This window comes from Gymnoscopelus microlampas (genome assembly GCF_963454915.1).
Source record: "Gymnoscopelus microlampas genome assembly, chromosome: 13".
Taxonomy (NCBI): domain Eukaryota; kingdom Metazoa; phylum Chordata; class Actinopteri; order Myctophiformes; family Myctophidae; genus Gymnoscopelus; species Gymnoscopelus microlampas.
The window spans coordinates 40,297,480-40,319,899 of record NC_139950.1 but is presented as its reverse complement, the minus strand read 5'-3'; the positions used below and the strand labels follow the sequence as shown (position 1 = coordinate 40,319,899).

Genomic DNA, 22,420 nt, shown 5'->3' with positions numbered 1-22,420 from the left:
GTGTTTATTGACATTTGGAGGGAGTCAGCCATTAGACCTTTTACTGGAAAACCAATACATTTCGTGTAAATTTGCATTCAGACACCAGATTGACTTTCAGCTAAAAGCTAACCACTTAAACCCTATACACATCGTTGACCGGGGTCCCCCAGGGGTCTGTCCATGGCCCACTCCCTTTTTCCCCTGTACACAAAATCTCCAAAACAGCAGATCTACAAGATCACAACGTGTTGTGAGCGTGTAGATCTGCTATCCCCCCCCCCCCAAGAATAGGGACTCTAGGATTCATGAGGGTTAAAGGGGACCAAAGTCAGCAGGGATTAATGTTGGGCTCTTAGAGTTTTGGTCTCACTCTCAGGCTCATTGTACTTTGTAGGAAGCAAAGTGTTGTCTTGAATCATCAGGCATTAATAAATAAACAATGGAAACTGTAACAGGAAAAAATAAGCCAATCCGAGGAGCGGAAGCAAGGCACTGGATACCAACATCTAGGACGGAGGAAGGAAGCAGATGGCTGGGCCGTTTTTGTCTGGACATTGAAGATGCCTGGGCCTACCCTAACCCTAACCCTGTCACACAGCACAAACCAGTGTTGATTTTGACAGCACATTTTGATTTAGTTTAGTCATAGTCTTTTGAATAAAATTCCATTTATTTGTTGTCATATTTTAGTCATCTGAAAAGTTTTAGTGTTAGTCTAGTTTTTAGTTGACTAAATATCGTAAGATTTTAGTCGACAAACTCTACAGTTGATTTAGTCGACTAAATTGTATTTTGGCGAGCCTTGATGGCATCGCAATGGCTGATTTTACACTTGGTTGCATATTAGAAATAGCCGATCTACAAACTCAGGAACGCGTCGCGTTGTGAGCTTGTAGATCGCTATTTTCAGAGCGCAACACCCGAGCGCAAACAAGCATAAAATGACTTGTCTTTTAGTTCTACTGGATCTCTTCTCCACTTGTCCCTCCCAGACATTTTAGTCTAGTTTTTATTTGTTGACGAAATTGTCAACATATTCAGTCATAGTTGTAGTCATCGCAGCTTAGTTTTTATTTCGTTTTCGTCAGTGAAAAAAGGTAGTCGACGAACATTATTCGTCATAGTTTTAGTCGACAAAATCATCAATGGCACAAACACACACCTGTCTACAGGCTAGAGGCAGAACACAGGGGGCCGGGAGAACTTGGACTAACTGAGCAGCTCCTTGATAAGAGTGAAGGAATCAGTTCAGCCTCTCTCTATTCTTAGTCTGTCAGACCCAAAAATGTGTCTCTATTTTCCTCGACTCCCCCCTTCAAAACTGGGTTGGCGCACGGGTCTGCTGTTGTCCTCGTTCAATCAGCCTCCTCCTTATCTGCAAGCCAGACATTCAGGCAAGCTGACGATGGACCACAATCACATCACATCATCCCTAATCTTTTTATCTTTAATCAAATCAGCTTTCTGCCATGGCGAGTGGCATCGGGCTTGTTTTTAGATTAAAATGTTGTGATGTTTTGGAACGATTTATCCTAACCGAAGGGAAGAGAACACCTGCAAATTGGCGACCTAAGCCCTTGTAAAAAAAAAAATGTGGAAAAACTAAGGAGAGTATTTCATTGAGGATGTACACGGTAAAGTTGAAACACAGTCTTCATCAGGGTCCATATTGGTTAAGCAAGCGAACAGCTCTGTTGACATTATACTGTAATGAACATAAAATAACAGGGTTTGTGGTTCACAGTAAATCTACATTGGTATGTAGAATATTCATAATACATCCTCTTCTACCACAGGCAGAGACCACGGCCGTCAGCATTCAGCCAAAACATCTTAATGTCTAACTGTCCCATTTAATGGCAGAGGATATTTTCCCGGTTATGTCATGCAGATTCCGTACTCTGCTGTTATTTCAGTTGACATAGAGGCACAAGGTCAAGTTTAATGAAGCTACAGCATGAATCTACTTAGACTAGAAGTCAGCTAAAGGTAAATGGTTTGGGAGGGATGTTCTACTGATCTCTTTTACAAAGCCCGGGAGATGAACATTGCCATAGCTCACAGGTTGAATTTTTCTTAGACTTGCGATGTCAGTGCTTTGGTCTAAACCACATTTTCTGAATATCAGTGCAAGCCAATAAATAAGACAGCACTCTGCAAATTTCAGCTTTTCTTAAGTCTGATTTATACTTTGTTGCGCTCTCCAATGTTGTGGATATAGCCGATCTACAAGATCACAACATGTTGCATTGCAACGCGTTGTGAGCCTGTAGATCAGCTAATTTTGGTCAGTGACATGGCGCGCAACCAAGTATAAAGTTTTAACTTGCCATGATGGGACAGATCGATCATTCTGTACCTACTATTGGATAATAAGTTAACACAGTGCTATAGAGGCAACTTCCAGCTCTACACCTCAGACAGCAATGAAATGACCCAGTTTTTATTTATAAATGAAAAAAATGTAATATGATAACTTTCTTAATTACAGTTCTTGTCTCTATTTAACAGACGGAAAGTGCATCTGTGAGAGTAAGCAAACATGTGAGCTTGAATCTCTCCCCATCTGTAGGAGTGACTGAAGTTGATTGAAGCTGATTACAAATGACTCGTCCTACGTGGAAATCTATGGGTCTCAATGTTATTCCACTGATTTGATCCTCTTGTGCTGGCACACATGTTTTGTATTGTGTCTAAAGCGTCTTTGATATGGAAAGATTTGAACTAAGATAAAGGTTAAAAATACAAAAGATCAGCTCGCTTTGCCATTTGTTTTCATCTAGCTGACATACTGTATTAGCATTTTAACATCACAGAGAAAATTCCTCTCAAGTCTCTAGAAGTTGATGTGTATTTGCATTTGGGCACGGACGCCCATCTGAAAAGATTTAGTGCCATTTGTGTTATTTTTCAAGATTTTTCAAAAACTGTTCTAAAATAGCAGATCTACAAGTTAATGTTGAGAGCTTGCTATTTTTGTGGTTAAAAACTGATTGTGATGATATAACAACTCATTTAGTTGGGGGCCCCCTTGTACACCTGAGTGGACCCTGGGCCCCACTTTGAGAACCACTGCTCTAGAACAGTGGTTCTCAAACCTTTTCACGTCAAGGACCCCCAAATTGATAAATATTTGGCCACGAACCCCCATCTGAAAATATGTTGTGCCAGGCAGGGAGGGACCCCCAGAAGCAAAGATTTGTGTCAAAAATGTTCACTAATGTTCAAGATTTCAGAAAAATAACAGATCTACAAGCTCATTGAGCGGCACTCGGTCCCGTGCTATGAGCTTGTAGATCTGCTATTTTTGATGCTATATTAACTACTTTTGCTGGGGACCCGCTGGAACCCCCCCAAGGACCCCTGGGGTGTCCCTCATGGGCCGCACTTTGAGAAAACCACTGCTCTAGATGACTCACCTCTAGTCTCTGCACCATCTCCCTGATGTCTTCCCCACAGTTGTCGTGGGCGGACAGCATGACGCACTCCCCGCGCTCGTAGAAAATCTTTATGCTCATAATCCCCGAGGTCCAGCCGATGACGTCGCGGCAGGAGCAGTTGAAGATCACGTTCTTGGAGTCCTCCTCGATGAGCACGATGAACTCGTTGGAGATGCCGAGCAGACAGTCCACGTCCATCGACTGGCCGAAGTCGCGCGCCCGCACGCTCCAGGTGATGGCGCCGACGCTGAAGAGGTGCGCGTCCTTCCTCGGCTTGGCCTTCTCCTTCTTCTTGGCTCCGAGAGTGATGAAGCTGAACTTGACGGCGGAGTCGATGGTGGCCGTGCTGACAAAGTTCTCGGCCAGGTCCTTGAGGTACTCCTGACGCGTGCGGGTGGCCATGGCGCGGAACTTCTCCGACTTGTGCGCCGCGTTCTCCCCGTTGATGACCTTCGCCAGCAGGAAGTCCCTGAACACGGCGCTCTTGGGGAAGGTCACGCTCTTAGGTATAGGAGGGCCGAACGGAGGCACGTCTTTAGATCGTGACACGGCCACGCTGTGGAAGACAGAAGGAACGGTGTCAGTGATAGTGCTACTAGGAACGGCTAAAGTATAGCATTCAGGCTGTGACAGGGAAAAATAACCGATAAAGGTGCCGTGAATTGGAGAAAATTGATTTAGGTAATGAGTGGTTATTTGAAAGATCTGTGAAATTAGATTGCTTTCATTTCTGATAGGAGGATCAAACGGAGCGGTCTAAAAGGCATGACTCATTTTGCTCCACTGATTAAATGGTATGTTATTAACAGGAGCCGTCTTGACTTCAAACAACCCTTGAGCAGAAAAGTCATAATTCATAATTTCAAGGTGAAAATAAGAACTGTACAACATCAGACGGATAAAATAAAGCCTTGTGATTCTCTTACATTTCTATGAAGTCACGAAGGCAACCTAGGGAAGCATTAGCACACTGCTATCATCATTCCCTCAAATTAAGTTGCCCTAAATGTTCACACTCAGCCGTTTAGCATGAGAGATACATTTTATGTGAGAGACATCAAAGGATAAACACATTCTTAAATGTCTTGGGGGGGTATTACTTTATCTTCAGCAGTTCTCTTCTTCCAGGGAGAAGAGCTGCAATAATTGGGGGCTTGAATCAATGTCGTCAATTTTAAGTGTTTTCATCCAACCTTCTCCCTCCAGACAGGCCTTAGCCGCCTGGGTGGATTGAGCGATAAGTAAGCCTGCTGGGGAGGATGGTGGATGCTTTCTGTCCTTACCTGTAGCAGACATTTTCAGTGCAGGGGTTGTGGACTTTGACAATGACAAACACGTGCTGGAAATGAGAGCGGATGTTTTTCGGAGTGAAGGGTAGGGCCCCGGGCTCCTGGAATACGATGGTGACGATATCGTTGCCAATGTGCCTCTTCCGTAATAACTAAAACATTAAAACAAGGAGGAAGGGACACAGAGAAAGACCATGAGAGTGAGGAAAAATGCCACAAGAGTAATCATAAAAAGACCCCTGTACAAAAAGAACAGCGCTTAGCTTAGCTGTGAGAACCGAGAACATATGCGGGCTGTAAAAACTGCCAGTACTGATTATTACTCTGTTATATTGAAAGGATTACGAGGCTGTCACTCAGGGAAATTAAATTGTCTCTTCAATCCCTACTCGTCCAGGGTTTCATTGCATATCCATTTATATCCATCCTTTGTATCCATCTTTGTCAATCTTTTGTAATAAGAGAAAACTTTACGAGACAACTTTGTTCATTTCAACACAATAGTATGTATTGCAGTTTTAATATAGTTGGTGTTTTCCAAAATGAGTTCTACAAACCGTCAATTTTGTAGACGTTCGTAAGAAAGTTTTACTCCAAAGATGGGTATCTACTTTTTCTAATTAACACTTAATTTCATCTTCCCCTCCCAAAAACAAGCCCTTCAAACTGGAATGAACTACCTTTGGCATAAATATAATTGCTGTCAGCAGGATCCCAAATAATTTACAGAGAGCAACAGCGCCGGTTGATTTAGTTCTATTGAAGACATTCCAGCTCCTTTCTGTCGACCCTGATATCACATTCCAGATGTTGGGGAGAGGTTAGGATCAAAGCCTTTAGACAGCACCAGAATTATGGTCCCACAAGACACAGAGCTTAGACAGTTTATATTGTTGAATGAATTAGGCAGTAGGCAGTTAACCTGTTTCTACAAATTTGCTCCAGAGGTGTGAAGGAGCAGAGAGGATGGGTAAACAAACAGGATTAGAGATCACAGCAGTGAATTTGGAAGGGAAGAAGTATAGGGATGAGAGGGGTGAGCTCTGCTTGGGCTGGCTGAAAGATTACCACCAAGGGATTAAACGCTATAATCCCGCACCGTCAGATAGTATTGTGAGGAGAGGGAAATCGAGGAAAGAGAGAGAGAGAAATAAAACCCTCCAATCATGGCAATCGGAAGCCTCTAGGTACAGGGGACAGATGTGGGGTATCTTAACCCATTCAATCCGGGAACGCATCTCTGTCATTTTAGATTTCTTTGGCTATTCAAAAATTGCTGATATGCAAGCTCATAGTGCGGCACCGTGTGTCGCACTATGAGCTTGTAGATCTGCTATTTTTGAAATCGTGAGAATCTGTGTAAGTCTTTGATTATAACATTTTGAACTCTGTTACAACTTCTGGGCGTCCCTGGAACAAAATATTTTGAGATGGGGGTCCACGGCCAAATACAGATCATTTTTCAGGATCACTGATTATAGCAACATACGTTTTTTTTAAAAACTGTTAGGACATTTGAATAGCCAAAGAAATCTAAAAATGACATAGATACGTTCCCGGTCTTAATGAGTTAAGTGATATGTCTTATTCTGTAAAACAGCCACTTCCTATTTGCTAACCCTTTCGCAGGAGCTTTAGCATCTTTACTTCTGGTATCTCTGTAGACACACACACACACAGGTTCCGTTCAGGGTATCAAGTAGAAAATGCTGTTCCTTCATCCCAATGCTATACACACACACACACACACACACACACACAGGCTGAGAGGGGTGAACTTAACGTAATCAGGGCTTCACCGGGCCATCACTCGCCCGGCCCGCCACCGGATCCAATTAATCCCACTTGTTAGCACAGACAGATTTAGAGCCCCGGACGAATGCCACGCCGGGTCTGGCCCCTGGGGACGCGTTGATTAAAAAAGCTACTACGAGAGAGCCGTCGCCATGGCAACGCGCGCGGTTTCAACTGATAGGTTATTACCGCAACGAGAAGAGGCCCTGGGGAAGATTGGCAGGCGGTGCGATTGGATGTATCCTGAAAAGGAAGCCGCGTGGGGGACTTATTACCACAGTGAAGGACCCGCTCACCACCACGCTAAACACCAAGGCCTAGTTTGCTCAGGGACTGCGACAAGAGGATCGTATACTGACTGACCTGCTGTCGGTTGTTGGGCGTGTAGGGGAGCAGCGTGGACACGTGGAACATCAGCTCGTAGTCCTTATAGGTGGTGTACAGAGAATGGGTGCCTGTCGAGTCGGCTGCAATGCAGAGAGAGGAGTATAGTCATGGAGGGGGGCCACATTCAAAGCCACGGCTTTGTGGTGTAATGATGACTTCAGGGGTGATTTATACAGTACTTGGCCACGAGGTAAACATAACAGATTTTGAACTGAACATTGTTTTCGACAAGTGGACTTGGCAGTGCATGAAAATATAAATGTGGTACAGAGAGGATCAAGGGAGGACAGGTTTCACACACAACAATACTGCAGGTACTGTAGCAACATGGCAGGCAGTTATTATTCTTATGTTATTATTGTTTTCTTTCATAATTTAATGATTATCTAAGTATTGGGAGTGTAACGCTCTGTATATTCATGTTCTTTTGATGTGAATGAGGCGTATTATCTTACTCTTATTGTCCAGCTGAGCTCTGTACTTGGTGAAGCCTTTGAGCCGCACCCTCTGGCCCAGCAGGTCCAAGAACTCATCCAGAGCCGGCCCGGCGCTCTCGTTGTTGTACATCTCCTCCTCCGTGCTCTGACCTGCCTTGCAGTACAGCACTCCCACCTTGTGCTGGAAGCTCAGCTGGAATCATTCACATTCGATTCACGCATGCACGCACATGAACACACACACACACACACACACACACACACACACACACACAAGTGCACACACACACACACACACACACACACACACACACACACACACACACACACACACACACACACACACACACAGGAAAAGCGTATTTGTAATTATTTGTGACACCAATGAAATCAAGAATGAGTTCCACTTCGTTTATTTAATGTCCATTATAGAATGATTTGCCTTTAAAGTGATATAGATGTCAAAGGTGATGTAGATATACAGTAGTAGACTTTAATGGATTTTTTAACATACTGTGTTTTCAATGGGTCTCATAGACAGGACACAAAAATAAGAATTCAGACAGACAGACAGACAGACAGACAGACAGACAGACAGACAGACAGACAGACATGGTATCGTAAATCTCAGTGTTAATTTATCAATTTGTAACACAGAGAGTGTTCACTTGTGTGTCAAATGAATGCACATAATTTTACAATGTAGCCTATTCTGTAGAGATGATCTCTTTCACACACTCCACTCATACATAAATCAGACATGCACACTGCCCAGCATGTTGGCGGATGAATTCCCACTTTCCATCCTACCACAGCTAATGTGACTGAGGGCCTTCACAAAACCCTCTGCCAACCAGTTGAAATCCCCTTTTGTAAAGGCAAAGCTATATGGCCTCTCCCAAGCTGTGGGTAGAGCATAAATCAACCTGAGCTAATAGCTGCTTTTGAGGAGCAGCTGTGGAACAACTAGGCGAATAAATTGCAGACTAGGCGGCAAATTGCATGGCGTACGACATGATCACCTTGGATTATGGTGGTATGTGCTATATAAGCTACTACCAATTGCATTTTAATCCTTCGCTATAAGACTTGTGCAATTATATGCATATCATTTCTTTAATTTGTCATTGACTCCTCCACTGTTAGCTGTGTTATAGTTGAACACAGCTCGGTAACTTAAGCCCATCAGTGGTTTGTGATGAAGAGACACTCTCTGTCCCAATTAAAACTCAACATAAAAGCCCAGCTAGCTGGCCCTAGAGGCCGTGCTGGCGCTGCTCCTTACTTCCAAGTATATTGACTGAAGGATTAACATACAATATATTGTAAACAAAGCGAAATCTGAAATACAATTAAGTACCATAATTTAAAAAGTGCCTCAAGTGGTCAGGGTTCATCCTCTGAAGAGCATTAATGCACTCAGTAAGTTCCATGAAAATCCACCGAATAGATTTTGGGTTATATCGTGTGCAAGTGGACAATACGGCCTCAGGGTGGTGCTAGAGGAAAGGCTACGGGGTCACAAAAATCAGTAGGGTTCATCCTCCGGGGAGCATGAACGTGCACAGCGACTCCCATGGCAATCCTGCCAGTAGTTTTGAGATATCTTAATTTGCGTCTAAAGTGTTGGACCGACTGACCAACATTGCCGAGACGAACCGTGAGAGAGGACAAGAGTATCTCCACCTGCTAAACCATGAAGTCGTAAAATCATCACATTCACCACCAAAGACGAATATATCCGTCTTTTCAAATCCAACCGTTAACCGCCAAAGACGTCATTTCAAACATCCGTTTGTCCGTAATTCTTTTTTTGGGATAAATGTCCAGAACCCAAGATAACGTGATCCGAAGATTTACTGCTCCATTCACTTCCTGGTTAACTTATTACATTAAAATCCTGTATCTCGGCTACTGTGTACTTTCTTTTTTTACTATGTATTTTCGGCGAAACATGCTATTTTCAACTGGGTATAACAAGAGAACGGGAGGTCACGGCTAGAAGCAACCTGCCAGCATTAGAAAGCCCCTGGCAGTGAATGTGTTAAGGCAAATTTTCACTCGTTACAATGTTCACTGAAAATAACAGATTTTCAGTTTTAAATCTGTTATTTTCCGTCATACAATGCAGTGCAAATCAGGCTTTTATAGTAGCTCCCTGACACCAGACATGGGAAGAAGAAGGTAAAATAAAATAATAAAAAGACCTGTTGCCTCATAATCTCAACCGTGCACATCATCCTGACACAAGGTCAATGTGGAAAGACAGAAAGTCTTAGTGAGTGCAGCCAGAGCCCCAGAAGTAATCTTTAAAGTGTGAAAAAAAAGGGGGAATTGCCTGGGCTGTGTGTCTATTTTCCTCCCTCATATGGGTTAACCGTTCACTGTGTGCGTCTGACACTGTTGTCATGGTGACTACAATGTAGGCCTGGATGTTCTAAAGGCTCCTGCAGTAAGTGAATGGTATTACATCATCGAGGCGTGTGACCTGTGACACAGCCTGATAGGCTGTGATATGGTGTCTCTATACGACGTGCATGCTCACTTAACCCCAAGCTCCTCCTAAGTGGCCAATGTGTGAGTAATATGTAAGTTTGCGTGTATGTATACGTATATACTGCTGAAAAGAATTAAGGGAACATTTTGATCTCTTAATTTATATGAGCAGTTTTTGCTAGCAGTATATAGACTGGTCACGCAAACTGCTCACGCAAACTGCTCAAAAGAATTAAGGCTGAATGTATGTGTGTGTGTGTGTGTGTGTGTGTGTGCGTGTGCGTGTGCGTGTGCGTGTGCGTGTGCGTGCGTGCGTGCATAATCCTGGGGCATTAGTGGCTCAGTAGGTAGAGCGGCCGCTTGAGAATCGGAAGGTTCCAAGTTCAATGCCTGGTTCCCCCTGGGTTAGTGTGGAAGTGTCCTTGAGCAAGAAACTGAACCCCTACACTGCTCCTGATTGGTGGTTATAGTGCCTTGCATGGTTTGCTGTTGGTGTATTAATTGTTTGTTAATGGGTCAATGTAAAGCGCTTTGGATGCAAATTACAGGCGCCATTTACCATTTTTATTTTTTTTACCCTTTATTTTACTGTCTTCCACTTACCACATAATTACAGTGATAGTAGACGGCAATCAAATCTCTATAATTAAATATAGTTAATAGGACCACAACAAATGGATAATATGTCCATGGAAATTATGGAATCTAAATTGTAATAGTTTTTTCAGGAAAGTACAAATAAGAAATGTACTAGTACAGTAAGTACATGAAAACCTCACCCCCTGCAACATTTTCCCATTCAAAAATCCCATAGATTTTTTGTTTCACAAATCACTTAATCAGAAGTTGAAATGTGTTCCAAAAACAAACAAACTAATCCAAGCATTCTGTCAGGGAGGTTGCTCTGTATTGGTTATAGTATGATTTAGTTATAGCTACGTTTACGCTTGGTAACCATAATGATTAAAATGCCTGCATGGACTCTTTTATTTTTGGAACACAGTACTATTAAATTGCTGTTATTTGTCACTGTACATTTGCACTTACATGAAATGTGTTATATCCAACGATATAAAGGTATACTATAGGTATAGGATATACTAAGAAAGTGCTTGGTATTTATTGGGAAATGTGCATGGCTTTATTTTATAGTTCTAATACATGTTTAGCATACACCAAGTAAGAAACAAGTACCAGGAAATAACTTTCTAATTATACATAATCTTTGGTTCATGGATATGATAAAGTACGATGCACCATCTTCTGTCATCATGGTAGTTATTTCTTACATTATGTGTACTAAACATGTACAGTATTAGGACTGTAAAATAAAGCTATAAAGTCAACTTTTTGTACATACTCAGTAATTACTTTGTACTTAGACTATCCACTTATTTGTATACTTTCCTAATGAGTGTATTTTTGCCACTACTGTAGATGTTCTTCACAACCAGAACATCCAGTTTCCAGTGGTCTCCATATATGGGCGTGTCACAAAATGTGTGAATTCGCACCCGATAACCGTGAAACGCGAGTGGGACATGACGTAATATGTCACCTCTTGGGACTTGGGAATCGCACCCGTTAACATTGAAATGTGAAAGCCACATAAGCCTAATTCAATATAGGATGATTTGCCTGATATTCTCTGAAGTGCTTTTGATGATGTAGTTCGGCTCAGCACCACAGGATAAAGAATATGGGAGAAGGGGAAGTGGCCATTATATCATTATAAGAAACGCAAAGATCCCATCTAATGGACTTATTGTATGGCAGTCTGAAGAGCTGGATATAAGCTGACCGTTTTCTCTCTGTACTCCATTCTCTCCCTCATCCTCTCTGTGTCCATTGCTGCCTGGAGGCAGTGGAAACCTGCCCTCCATAATGAAAAACCTAAGTGGACTTTATATAGTATGGATATGGAAAGGGACCTAATGAGGGGAGAGAGAAATGGGAACGGCGGTCCCTTTGGACAGCGCCGAGACAAAACCTCAGAGATACAGCAGTGTCCTGAGCCAAGTGTGTTACACAACATCACTGACTTTTGTCTGTACTGCAGTGTGTGCCCATACAGCACAACCCCCGAGGCCACAAACACTCCTCCTAAACCCTGCCTGCTGTTTGTACTACTTCGTGCAGATATCTATTGTGATGGCTGTACTTTAGGTTGGTATGCAGCAACGTGCCAAAATAGACTCTGTGGGCTATCTATAAATTCCAGGAATCTCTGTATGTATGTATGTATGTATGTATGTATGTATGTATGTATGTATGTATGTGTGTATGTGTGTATGTGTGTTTGTATGCACGTTTGGTCATGTTTAGGCTCGTCTGACAACTCTGCATAACTTGATAAACGCTCATCCAATTGATCCCACACTTGTACTGCTAAGGACCCAGTGAAGTGCTGTCTTGAGTGTAAAGTTGAGCGGTTGACCGGATGAGCGGTTATCCAGAACCAACCCACTCCAATCAGGCACCCGATTCCGAACTGCAACCACGAGCAGAACAGACCAATATTACGCTATTGCAAAATAGGACCCGGGTTCGAATCTGACCCGACTTGTCTCTCACATCTCTTCTGTCTCTATGTCCCGTGTTTCCTGTAATTCTGCACTGATCTATATGAAATAAAACATAAAAATACAAAAAAAGAAATCTAAAAAAACACAACAAAACATTTATATATAACATAACATAACAGCCACAGAGTGGTGTCATATTGGGAGTATTCCCCTGAACCTGTAGTACAATCACCACTGATCTTTGATTGCTTTTGTACCACAATCCAAAATCTTTGACAGCTTAACATATTTGGTGAAATGTGTTACTATTCAGATGACAATCATTCTGTCATTCTTCCAGCTTTTGAATTGTCTTAACAGATGTTCTGGTCGGTGCCATTCTCTGCGATTTCTATGGCTCGCCATCTAAAATCACATCTCAAAATCTGATTACCTGCCAAATGCTTTTCCCAGTGCAGTCCAGTATGTAGCCATTTCACACCAATCTAAAATGTGATCTAAAATACATCCACACATGCCATGTGCTCTTGTTACAGTCATGGACCATTACAACACAGTAATCTATTACGCTTCTTTTTTGGGGGGGGGGGGGGGGCATCTGTGCAGAGCTGGTTCATGGCGACTGTGGACCATAATCGCTCCAGGAACATCTCACTCAGCAGGTGTCCTTTCTTTTCCCTGGCCTCGGAGAACGACTTGGCATGCACACATGCTCTTGCACGGGTATAATATGCATGCAATACACACACACAGTTCAGTTAAGTTTCGGAGCTGAATTCCATACTCAAACTAAATAGGTCTGCCAAAGCACTCTCATGTTCTCATCGCTTTATGAGATCTAAGAATTCTTCCTGTCGAATGTCAACTTCCCCACACAAACACATTAGCCGGGTGCTGAAAGCTTGGCCCAAAACTTTAGATTATGGGGTGCCTGACACTGGCACGTCGGCATTGCATTAATGATTAAAACAGAAGCGTATACGAAAATACCAATGTGCAAATATAAGACTGGCGGCTACGGGGTGTTTGGTTTTTAGGTCTCTGAGGTAAAGTGCCAGTTGGAACGGCTTCAAGTCTCGCCTCCTCCATAGCTCGTTCACAAAGAGCTCCAGGTTTCACAGATGAATTCCACTCCACGCTCATTTCTCTCCATGTCTCAGGTTGTCAAGTATCAGTCCAGACAGCCTCTCATGTCGTAGTCATGATGGGAGAATAGTTGTTCACTATGATGAGCAAACCCTCACATCATGAAAAACGTGTATATCCATACTTCATCTTTTTCCATAAATTAATGCCCTTGATTATACTTTGTCGTATGACGGCGTTCAAAAATAGCCGGTCTGCAAGCTCACAATGCATTGCGAAGCGACACACTGTGAGCTTGTAAATCGCAAGAATCCATTTTTCTATGAAAAATGACATGTCCAAAATAGGAACGACAGGTTGAAAGTGATTAAGTCTGTATGTGGGTTTTATAAATATTTAACCAATGAAAATTACTGTCTTATAAAGAGTTTGTGACCAAAATAATAACTACACTGGATCCATTGAAACACAGGTTCTTTCTGGATCCATTGAAACACAGGTTCTTTTTTTTCCAATTTACTGATATGTAATGTTTCTCTGACATACAAGGTTTGTGCCCGACAGTGACTACATAAAACATGAACCACATACAGTACAGCAGGGTCTAGCAGACAGACCTTCCTCGAACCACGTGTGGAGCTGATTGATGCAGATAATTGGCTTTGGGATTGTGAGTTAGAAAGGCTGTCATCCAGATCCGCTAAGGATGGTCACTAAACTCGCTTACAGTGGGCATGTGAGCATGTGTGTGTGTGTGTGTGAGAGAGAGAGGGAGTAGCAGTGTGTTAAAAAGATCTGGACGTACAAGAGGGACATAGTTGACACATTCCATTATAAGAGCCTGTCCCTTGTCAGACAGAGGGATGGGCCAAGCTAACGAATGCAATTACGTTAATAATCCAGCGATTCTCTGATAGTTAGACAAGCTCTACAGTAACACACACACACACACACACACACTTTTCCATCTTGCTATTTCGCTCGATGAGAAATTAAAGGGCTTAAGATCATACAATTAATGAATATTCTTCTACTGTACTGTGAATATGGAGAGTAGCTTTATCTCTCATTTCCATTACCGTTACATTGAAACAAAGGATAATAGAAGATGGCGTCCTCAGCCATCCAGGCATGATATCAACTCGGCTGCTCCCTGATGAAATACGTTGTGAAAATAGATGTTATACTGAGTCTGTATCTGAGTGTCCTTTCAGCAGAAAAAGCATGTCAGAGAAATCGATGGCCACTACTGTGAGCCAGGCATTCATATTGATTCTATTTAAGTGTGATATTGGCTTGTCCTTTGCGTCCACCTGGGAGGCAGTGAATATCTTAAGCAGTGTTGACAGGCACCCCGCAGATGGCACGCCGGCTCCTGCCATCCCAACATAAGCTTTGCCCCAGTAGTGTTATCCTACAGATGATGTACATTTTTTCGAAGTACACCAATAGATCGAAATACCTCCATCAATTAGGGTTTAGCGAAAGGAGACTCCTTATTGCTAGATTGTGGATTCAAAACCACCCAGGAACCCAACAAGGTGCCCTTGAACCAGGTTGTATGCGGCAGCATCCAATATGTGAAACTGTGGGAATGAGTAGGAGGGCTGTGCTCAGCCAAAATTCTTAGACATTATGCCATGACCCAGACAAAGGATAATGTCCTACAAACACACCAGAGAGTCACCCTGGCGGTACACCTTGGCCCGTCCTACATGTTAAACTCCTGTCATCCTCTGCAGTGGAAAGCAGTTAAAATCATGATTAGCTACCTTGTCAGACTTTGAGTTGAATTGAGTCTGTGACGAAGAAGCCATGAACTATGTCAGACAATGTATGTTTCTGTTAACCCATTTAGACTTGAGGCCCATTTAAAAAACGCCCTGACCGTACCTTTATTTTGTATGTAATATTGGTATCTGTTATCGTTGTACCAAAAGCTACGTGGCTCATCATTTCGGACACTGAGAACTCTGTCAGAACTGACAATAAGTGGACCGGCTTGTAGACGGCTGTAAGTGGTGCTGTCCAACTGAACGATCTAAGATGTCAAACCATAGTTCACGACAAATGTTTTTGCAGAGACATGGACATTTTGTCTGGGATGCTGATAAGATGACGTACAGTCTGTGGTCACAATAAATCCACGTGAACGCTACGAGCCAACATGGTGTTACTCACCCCTTGCTCGTCCAGCTTGAGGAGCTGTTCCGGGACCTTTGGGGAATTGAGGGCCAGCCGTAGACACTGGATATTGAGCTCAGGGATCACATACTCCAGCACCTCCTTTAGTGGCAGTCCCCGGGCTGTACCGTGTCTCGCTGTGGACGGAACAGCATCTTCTAGGATGGCCCCACGGAGCGTTGTGAGCTATGAGGACAGACAGAATGTGAAGATTGATTCCGTTAATTATACCTACATATACTGCCTATTGCATGACTGGTAATGTTCCTTTGTAAAGTATCCAAGGTTCTACTGTCCTTGCACCCCTGTGTCACAGTCAGTAAGTTGTTGACTTAATGAACAAAAGTATTCTTATTTTACTTTAATTTAAATCTCATTTATTTATTTATTATTTCATTATTTCATTTATTTAAATCTTCAAAATGTATTTTAATGAATACAATGTTATTTTAACCATCTGTGTGTGTGGCTGATACTGTATGTTTATACAATACACCTACATATCTGCAGTGGTTGTTTTCCCTACTCTTCCATTATGAAATTTAGACCCCAGTGTCGGTTAGGACACTTGATACTGTACAGTAGGTGGCAATGCCAAAGCAGACGGTGCACCAGATTTGACATCAGATGCATCGCCATCTCTATTGTAGTTCGGACATGTTGCAATTACCTCATTAGACAACAGACATAAAACCTACAAATTGGTGTTTCAATAGGGTGCATTGCGTTCCAAAAATGCTGAATAATAAGGCACAACATGGATCACACAAGGCAGATATGTACAGTAGGCTGATACAATGCAGTCATAACATCCTCATGAGATATTATTTAGGCCAATAGTGCCATTACTGGCTCCACCGGACAACATTAGGCACTCATCTGATAAATAATTGAGCTGGGCTAACTGTACAGACGGTGTTAAGCAGCATTTTACTGTTCAGACCATGAATGTGTCAGTAATAGTTGATCTGAACCGCTTCAGATTTTCTTCATGAACCCCCCCCGTGCTACAGCACACTCCGCCACGTTTCCGTAAATAATTTCATAGTGTGTCTGCAAAGCCTATGGGCATGTTTGCAAGCATAGTCAATGGCTCTCTGACAGAGATGCACGCTGAAAGGCAGACTAGTTTCCAGTCTCGGGGAGGAGGGGAGGGCCGAGAGAGAGAGAGAGAGAGATTTGCATGAGTTCATGCAGATAGACTTTCTAGTGATTGGGGAGTTGAAACACTGTATGCGGTGTTACTCGCAGGGCTAGCATGACCCAGATAACACGCCTTTATCTGGAGAGCGGTGCTTCAAACCAAGACTGGCATTTAATATCAGTGACATTTCTCTGCCTGGTGCATCTGTCTCACCTGAATTATTCAGAGGATACGACCACCCGGCATCAATCAATGGGAGCTTTCTGCACATGAGGGACCGACTGTTTGGGTGTGTGTGTGTGTGTGTGTCGAGGCTATACTGTACGTGATTTACTGCCATTTTACTGTATGTGCCTGCGTGTGCACTCGCACGTGCGTGCTGCTTGTCCACGTACGTGTTGCTTGTCCACGTACGTGTGATGTGTTGGTGAACTACTGTATCAGACCGACCCTCTGATAGACTGCATCAGTGTTTGCATGACTGACTGACTGAGTCACACAGCTCCAAACCACTGACCTCTTTAATTTAACCACAAAGGAGAGAGAGAGGAGAAAGGGGAGGGAGGGGAGAGGAGAAAGGAGAAAAGAGAGAGAGAAGTCACCACTTGTTGTTTTTTCGGTACTCCTTAAACATTCCTGCACTCTTGCACTGCTTAACCAAGATCTGCTGTTGAGCTTAACCTAAACCAGTGCCAGTCCAAAACCCAGGTAGGATTAGATTTCCATCTCTACCAGCAATATTGTCCTTTGAGAGCTTATTCTCCAGCGGAGCTGGGAGCGCAGGTTATAATAAGACGAAATCACCACCAGCTACCGTTTCCTCTCGCAGTGAGCGGACGAAACTACTGAAATCTATTTTTAATAACCAGAGGGGAAGGAAGGGCAGTCCAGTCCCACTTTTTTTTATAAATGCCTTTATTGAGATGGAGAATATAGAAGGTCAGAGGGAGTCAGGGGAGAGAGAGGTACATGGCAGGTTTAAAGGATTTGATGGTGTATACACAGTCACATCTTCAGTTTAGATTTATTAATAAAGAAATAAGGATAAATAAACTGATTAAACTAGGATTAATAAAGCGCTTAACCCATTTAGACCTGGGACACCTATTTGTTGTTATACCTTTCAATCCAGGAACCCCTTTGCGTAACATTAACATAACAACATATTTTTGTTTTTGCTATATTATAGCAAAAACTAAAAAACAAAACATTTTTGAAGTCACAATTTAGAAGTTTTTAGAATCGGCCTCAGGTCTAAATTGAAAAGTACTTAGGAAAATAGCAAATGTACAGTACAAGCTGTACGCAATGCCAAACGATGTGAGCTTGTATATTTGCTATTTTTGCTTATTCTGTTTTGGCTATAATGACATGCTCAAAAGAGGAATGCCAGGTTGAAAGTGGTTAACCTTTGTTATATGTTGTTGTTTATTTCCTTATAAACACACAACAGCAGTGAAAGTAGAGCATAATTAGAACACAATTTACCTGGCTGGTTCTGAAGGTGACCCGGTAGTTGTGCTGCATTCCATCTTTCTCCTTCCCCTCTTCCAGTTTCTCCCTGCGGATGCTGACTGCCACTGGGCCCAGGTTCTCATCTACCCCAAAATAGTTCTGATGCTCTGCAGGGAGAACAAGTCCGCTTAGAATTAAACAAACATGGAGGAAATCATCTCATGAAAAAAAGACCACACACACAAAAAAACATGACCTTGTACGTGGGATTTAATATTGAGAAATCCAGTTCACTGATATGAGAAAAGAAACTCAGGTTCATAAAAATATTATGGAGCTGTGAAAATTAACCATAAAACAGAGCACACTGTAATGCTGGAAGATAAAGAACAAGGATCTGTGATCAGTTATCTATCAAATGACCATCTCTAAAATTCTATGTGTGCCTCCCCTTGCAGTGCCCATTCAGGGTGTGCCCGCCTGGTATGCGCATTCCGTCCAGAATTGTGCGGTTTCTTCGCTCCCGCTATTGCTATTTGCAGCGTTGTTGGGGGCGTGCCCATTCAGAGTGCGTGTCTGTTTGTAACACGTGCCCATTTGCGTTGTCGAGAACCGGCCGCGGTATGGCTGCTTGCAGCGTTCTCGGACACCGAAGAATGGCCGCTGCAGCGTTCTCGAGAACCGCTCATCCAATCGACTTCACACTCGACGCGGCTCTCCCCTAGGTCCTCAGCAATATACCCGGCAAGTGTGAAATCGATCGGATGAAAGGTTATCGTGATACGTATGTGAAAGTCAGAAAGACAGACAGACAGAGATTCTTATAATTGATAAATGATTAAAAGCACTTTTAATCAAATGGTTTCAAGACGCCTGGCCCTGTCCTCTGGCAGATTTGTTGATCCCTGATTACGGAGAGCAGTGGGGTTCCACTTCAGATTAGAAGCCCCCCTCCTGTGGCTGATTTGACCTCGTTTTCTTTTGTTATGGCAACAACATTTAAAAGAACAAGCCATTAGGACATAGAAAAAGGAGGTAATGCTCATTTCATTTAGGATCTGAGGATTTGTTAAAGGTTTTTACAGTGTGACATTTGTTCAGATGCAGCGCTTATCAACATGAAAGCACTCTATTTGATTTGTTATTCAATCACAGCTTTAATACGTACTGTAACACTTCATCAGTTATTCAGATTCTGAAGTGTCTACAGACAGACAGACAGACAGACAGACAGACAGACAGACAGACAGACAGACAATGTTGTACAAAAGTAAAATCCTCAATGTTTGCACAAATGTATGGATTGAGTGAGGACTTTTCTGTGTAAGCCTTCTGATGGTCGCTGATATCTGTGAAACCGAGATAACCGAGATAGGACAAGACATACATTACAGTCAATTGACAATGGGATGAAAATAAACCTGTTTGCTCCCTTTCTCTTCAACTATCCAGGAGTGAGAGTGCACCGGGTGTGTGCATAGCATAGGAGAGGGGGGGCATGGACAGGAGCAGGGCTTTGCGTAGGCACAGCGGTGTCTAAAGCAAACAGCCCTATAATCCAGGCTAAAGCCAGGGAGAAAGACCCCAGGATTCAGACAGCCCACAACAAAAGAAAACCTCACCAGGGGATTCGGGGCACAGACGATCTGAAAGCATCTCAGACTTCCAAAAAGAGGGGCCAGGCCCCATCCGGGGCGTGCCATGTCAATACACTGGCTGGTATCAGTGTACCCTCTCAACAATGGGGTGGAGGGCATATCGACATGAATAATATATGAACCGTAGCAGCGAAAATATGGACAAAGTATTTGAGGAATGCGAGGCTTGTCAGGCACACTGGGGCTGATGGGAAATGCTCCGTGAGGCGGAAGGTCACATGGTGTAGGCAGGGTGCATAATACTATGCACAGGGGCCTCTAGGCATCCTAAAGCCTGATTTATATGTTGTCAAACGATGCTGTCGCTCGCTGAAAATAACCGATCTACAACATCCAGAGAGAGAGAGATCTGCTACTTTGAATGGTTGATTAATTGTTAATTAATCAACTGCGGTGGTTTAAATCAGACTGGTTGAGTGTTTTGTATAGCCAGCTCTGCTCCCATCTAGAAAACATGGTGCCATTTTGTCTTACTGTCATATCCTCTCTCTACCTCTCTATGACATGCATCCTAGACACTCAATGTATGTACAGTATATAGAATATAATTCATAGAATCTCTGTTTGTCTGTATGATTGTCCTATGCATTTTTCGAGAACCCGTTCATCCGATCGACCTCACACGTGGCGGGTGCATTTCTGCGGGACAAAAGGGAGAGCTGTGTTGAGTGAAAGCAATTCTGGAGAATGCAGCCATACCACGCTTCTCGACAATGCTGCACTCAGCACTTCCAGGGGCCAAGCGATCGGCCTGCTCTAAAATGGCCACCCGTTCCAAATTACCACGCGCTCCGAACAGGCACGGCCCCCTGGCGACGCTGGCAGTAGCAATATTGGGAACCAAGCAATCGTCCTGTTCCAAACAGGCACGCATTCCCAACGGCCGGACGGACATTGCATTGTATATATGACCATACATGGTATGTGGGATGGCGTGCATTTTACACCGCCTCCATCACAGCAGCCTAGAGATGCTCTCTCTCCTGTAGCCATGGGGGACAGAAGAGGCCTTTAGGAAATCAATAGGATCAAAGTTCAGTTCAGAGTGATAAAAGCCTGCCATAAACTGGAGACGCTACATGTGTGTGTGTGTGTGTGTGTGTGTGTGTGTGTGTGTGTGTGTGTGAGAGTGTGTGCAGAGGTGATGACAGACCTGTCTGTTCAATAAAACACCTATAGGAAAAAAGGTCAAGGCCTAAATCAATAGTTTGTACAGTGGGGAAAAAGGCATAATCTAAAATTGCATCAAAAGGCATTTGAAAAGCAGCATTTCAGTTATACATCGTCCTGCATAAACCATCAATTCAATGTTATTATGTACACTACCAGAGACAATAGATAACACTGATAACCAGTGGTTGTTTTTGTGGGGAAAAAAATACTTTTCTGACCAATACGTTTTTTTTAAGGCCGATCAGCGGATATTTTGTATCGATATTCAATAACTTCATTGTAAAATTCCTGTGAAAATAAAATAAAAAAGACTACATAAAACATTGTGTAAATAAAATGTGAAAATCATTCTGCAAATTCAAAGTAAAAGTGCCCTGAGACCTAAAATCTAACGTGTTCTCTCAATACAGTCATTGGTATTGAATAAACAAAATACATACTAGATCTGTAACTGACTCATTCTCCGTGAGTGGATCGAGACATCAAGACTCAAGAGGGTTTGCAATCAAGCTCACATCCAGTGTTTAACCACTTAAATTCTATACTTAGTTGACTGAATTCCCAAGGGATTCCCAATACAAGGCCCCCTCCTGTTTTCGCTGCACACTAAATATCTTCACCGAAAATAGCTGATCTACTATTAGATCTTCTATTTTCGCCAAAGGTTCCCCCAGAATAGGGATGCTAGGGTTCACGTGGTTAAACACTGTCCAGTGTTGTGAAGAATTTCTCAATGTGAAAGGTGAAGCAGCTGTTTTTCTTTTTGGGAGCACTTAAGAACGGGTAACCCAATACACCATGAACCGGGAGACACAGAGAGACACACAGTAGACAGGGGGGAACAACAGCTACGCATTCACGGTGCCGATGGGTCAGGGCCCACATGGCGTTCCCAGAGTCGGACCGCTGGGTCTTTTTAATGAGGAGTGCTGGGACCTTGGCATGGTTTTGCTGACCTCTCGTAGTTTCATGTGAGGGGTGCTCACGCTCCAACGTCCCCCTCGGGGGACAGCTGCAACACACACCCCCGACTCACCTCGCACTTGACTGATCACAGCGTCTACGGGGCTGAGGGCGATATCGCAAGGAGGACACGGACACTCGTCTCCTCCTGAGGAAGTGAAAGGCACACCCTCACACCCGACACAAGTGCTCTATTGTCCGGACCCTTATATCATCTAGCACTACTAAAATAACTGGGCCGTCAGGAAATTTGAGGAGGAGCTGTTCCACTCTGTATGAGCTCTCCCTCACAATACGGCGGTATTGTTTCGAAGTGAAAACAGAGCGATTAGGATTTATTAGCCTGTAGACGGTGATAATCCTCAACAATGTGTCATTCATACCCCCTCAACAATGTGTCATTCATA

General features: G+C 43.2%; 1 protein-coding gene across 1 annotated transcript in view; it reads right to left on the bottom strand.

Annotated features, from left to right (window-relative positions):
- The window catches only part of LOC311059253 (signal-induced proliferation-associated 1-like protein 2), a 120,443-nt gene that overhangs the window by 53,728 nt on the left and 44,295 nt on the right, over positions 1 to 22,420 (bottom strand). Inside the window, 6 exon segments of the mRNA XM_084076994.1 lie at positions 3,402 to 3,978; positions 4,706 to 4,863; positions 6,869 to 6,972; positions 7,348 to 7,522; positions 15,618 to 15,806; positions 18,253 to 18,386. Of these exon segments, the coding sequence (XP_083933120.1) occupies positions 3,402 to 3,978; positions 4,706 to 4,863; positions 6,869 to 6,972; positions 7,348 to 7,522; positions 15,618 to 15,806; positions 18,253 to 18,386 (1,337 nt within the window).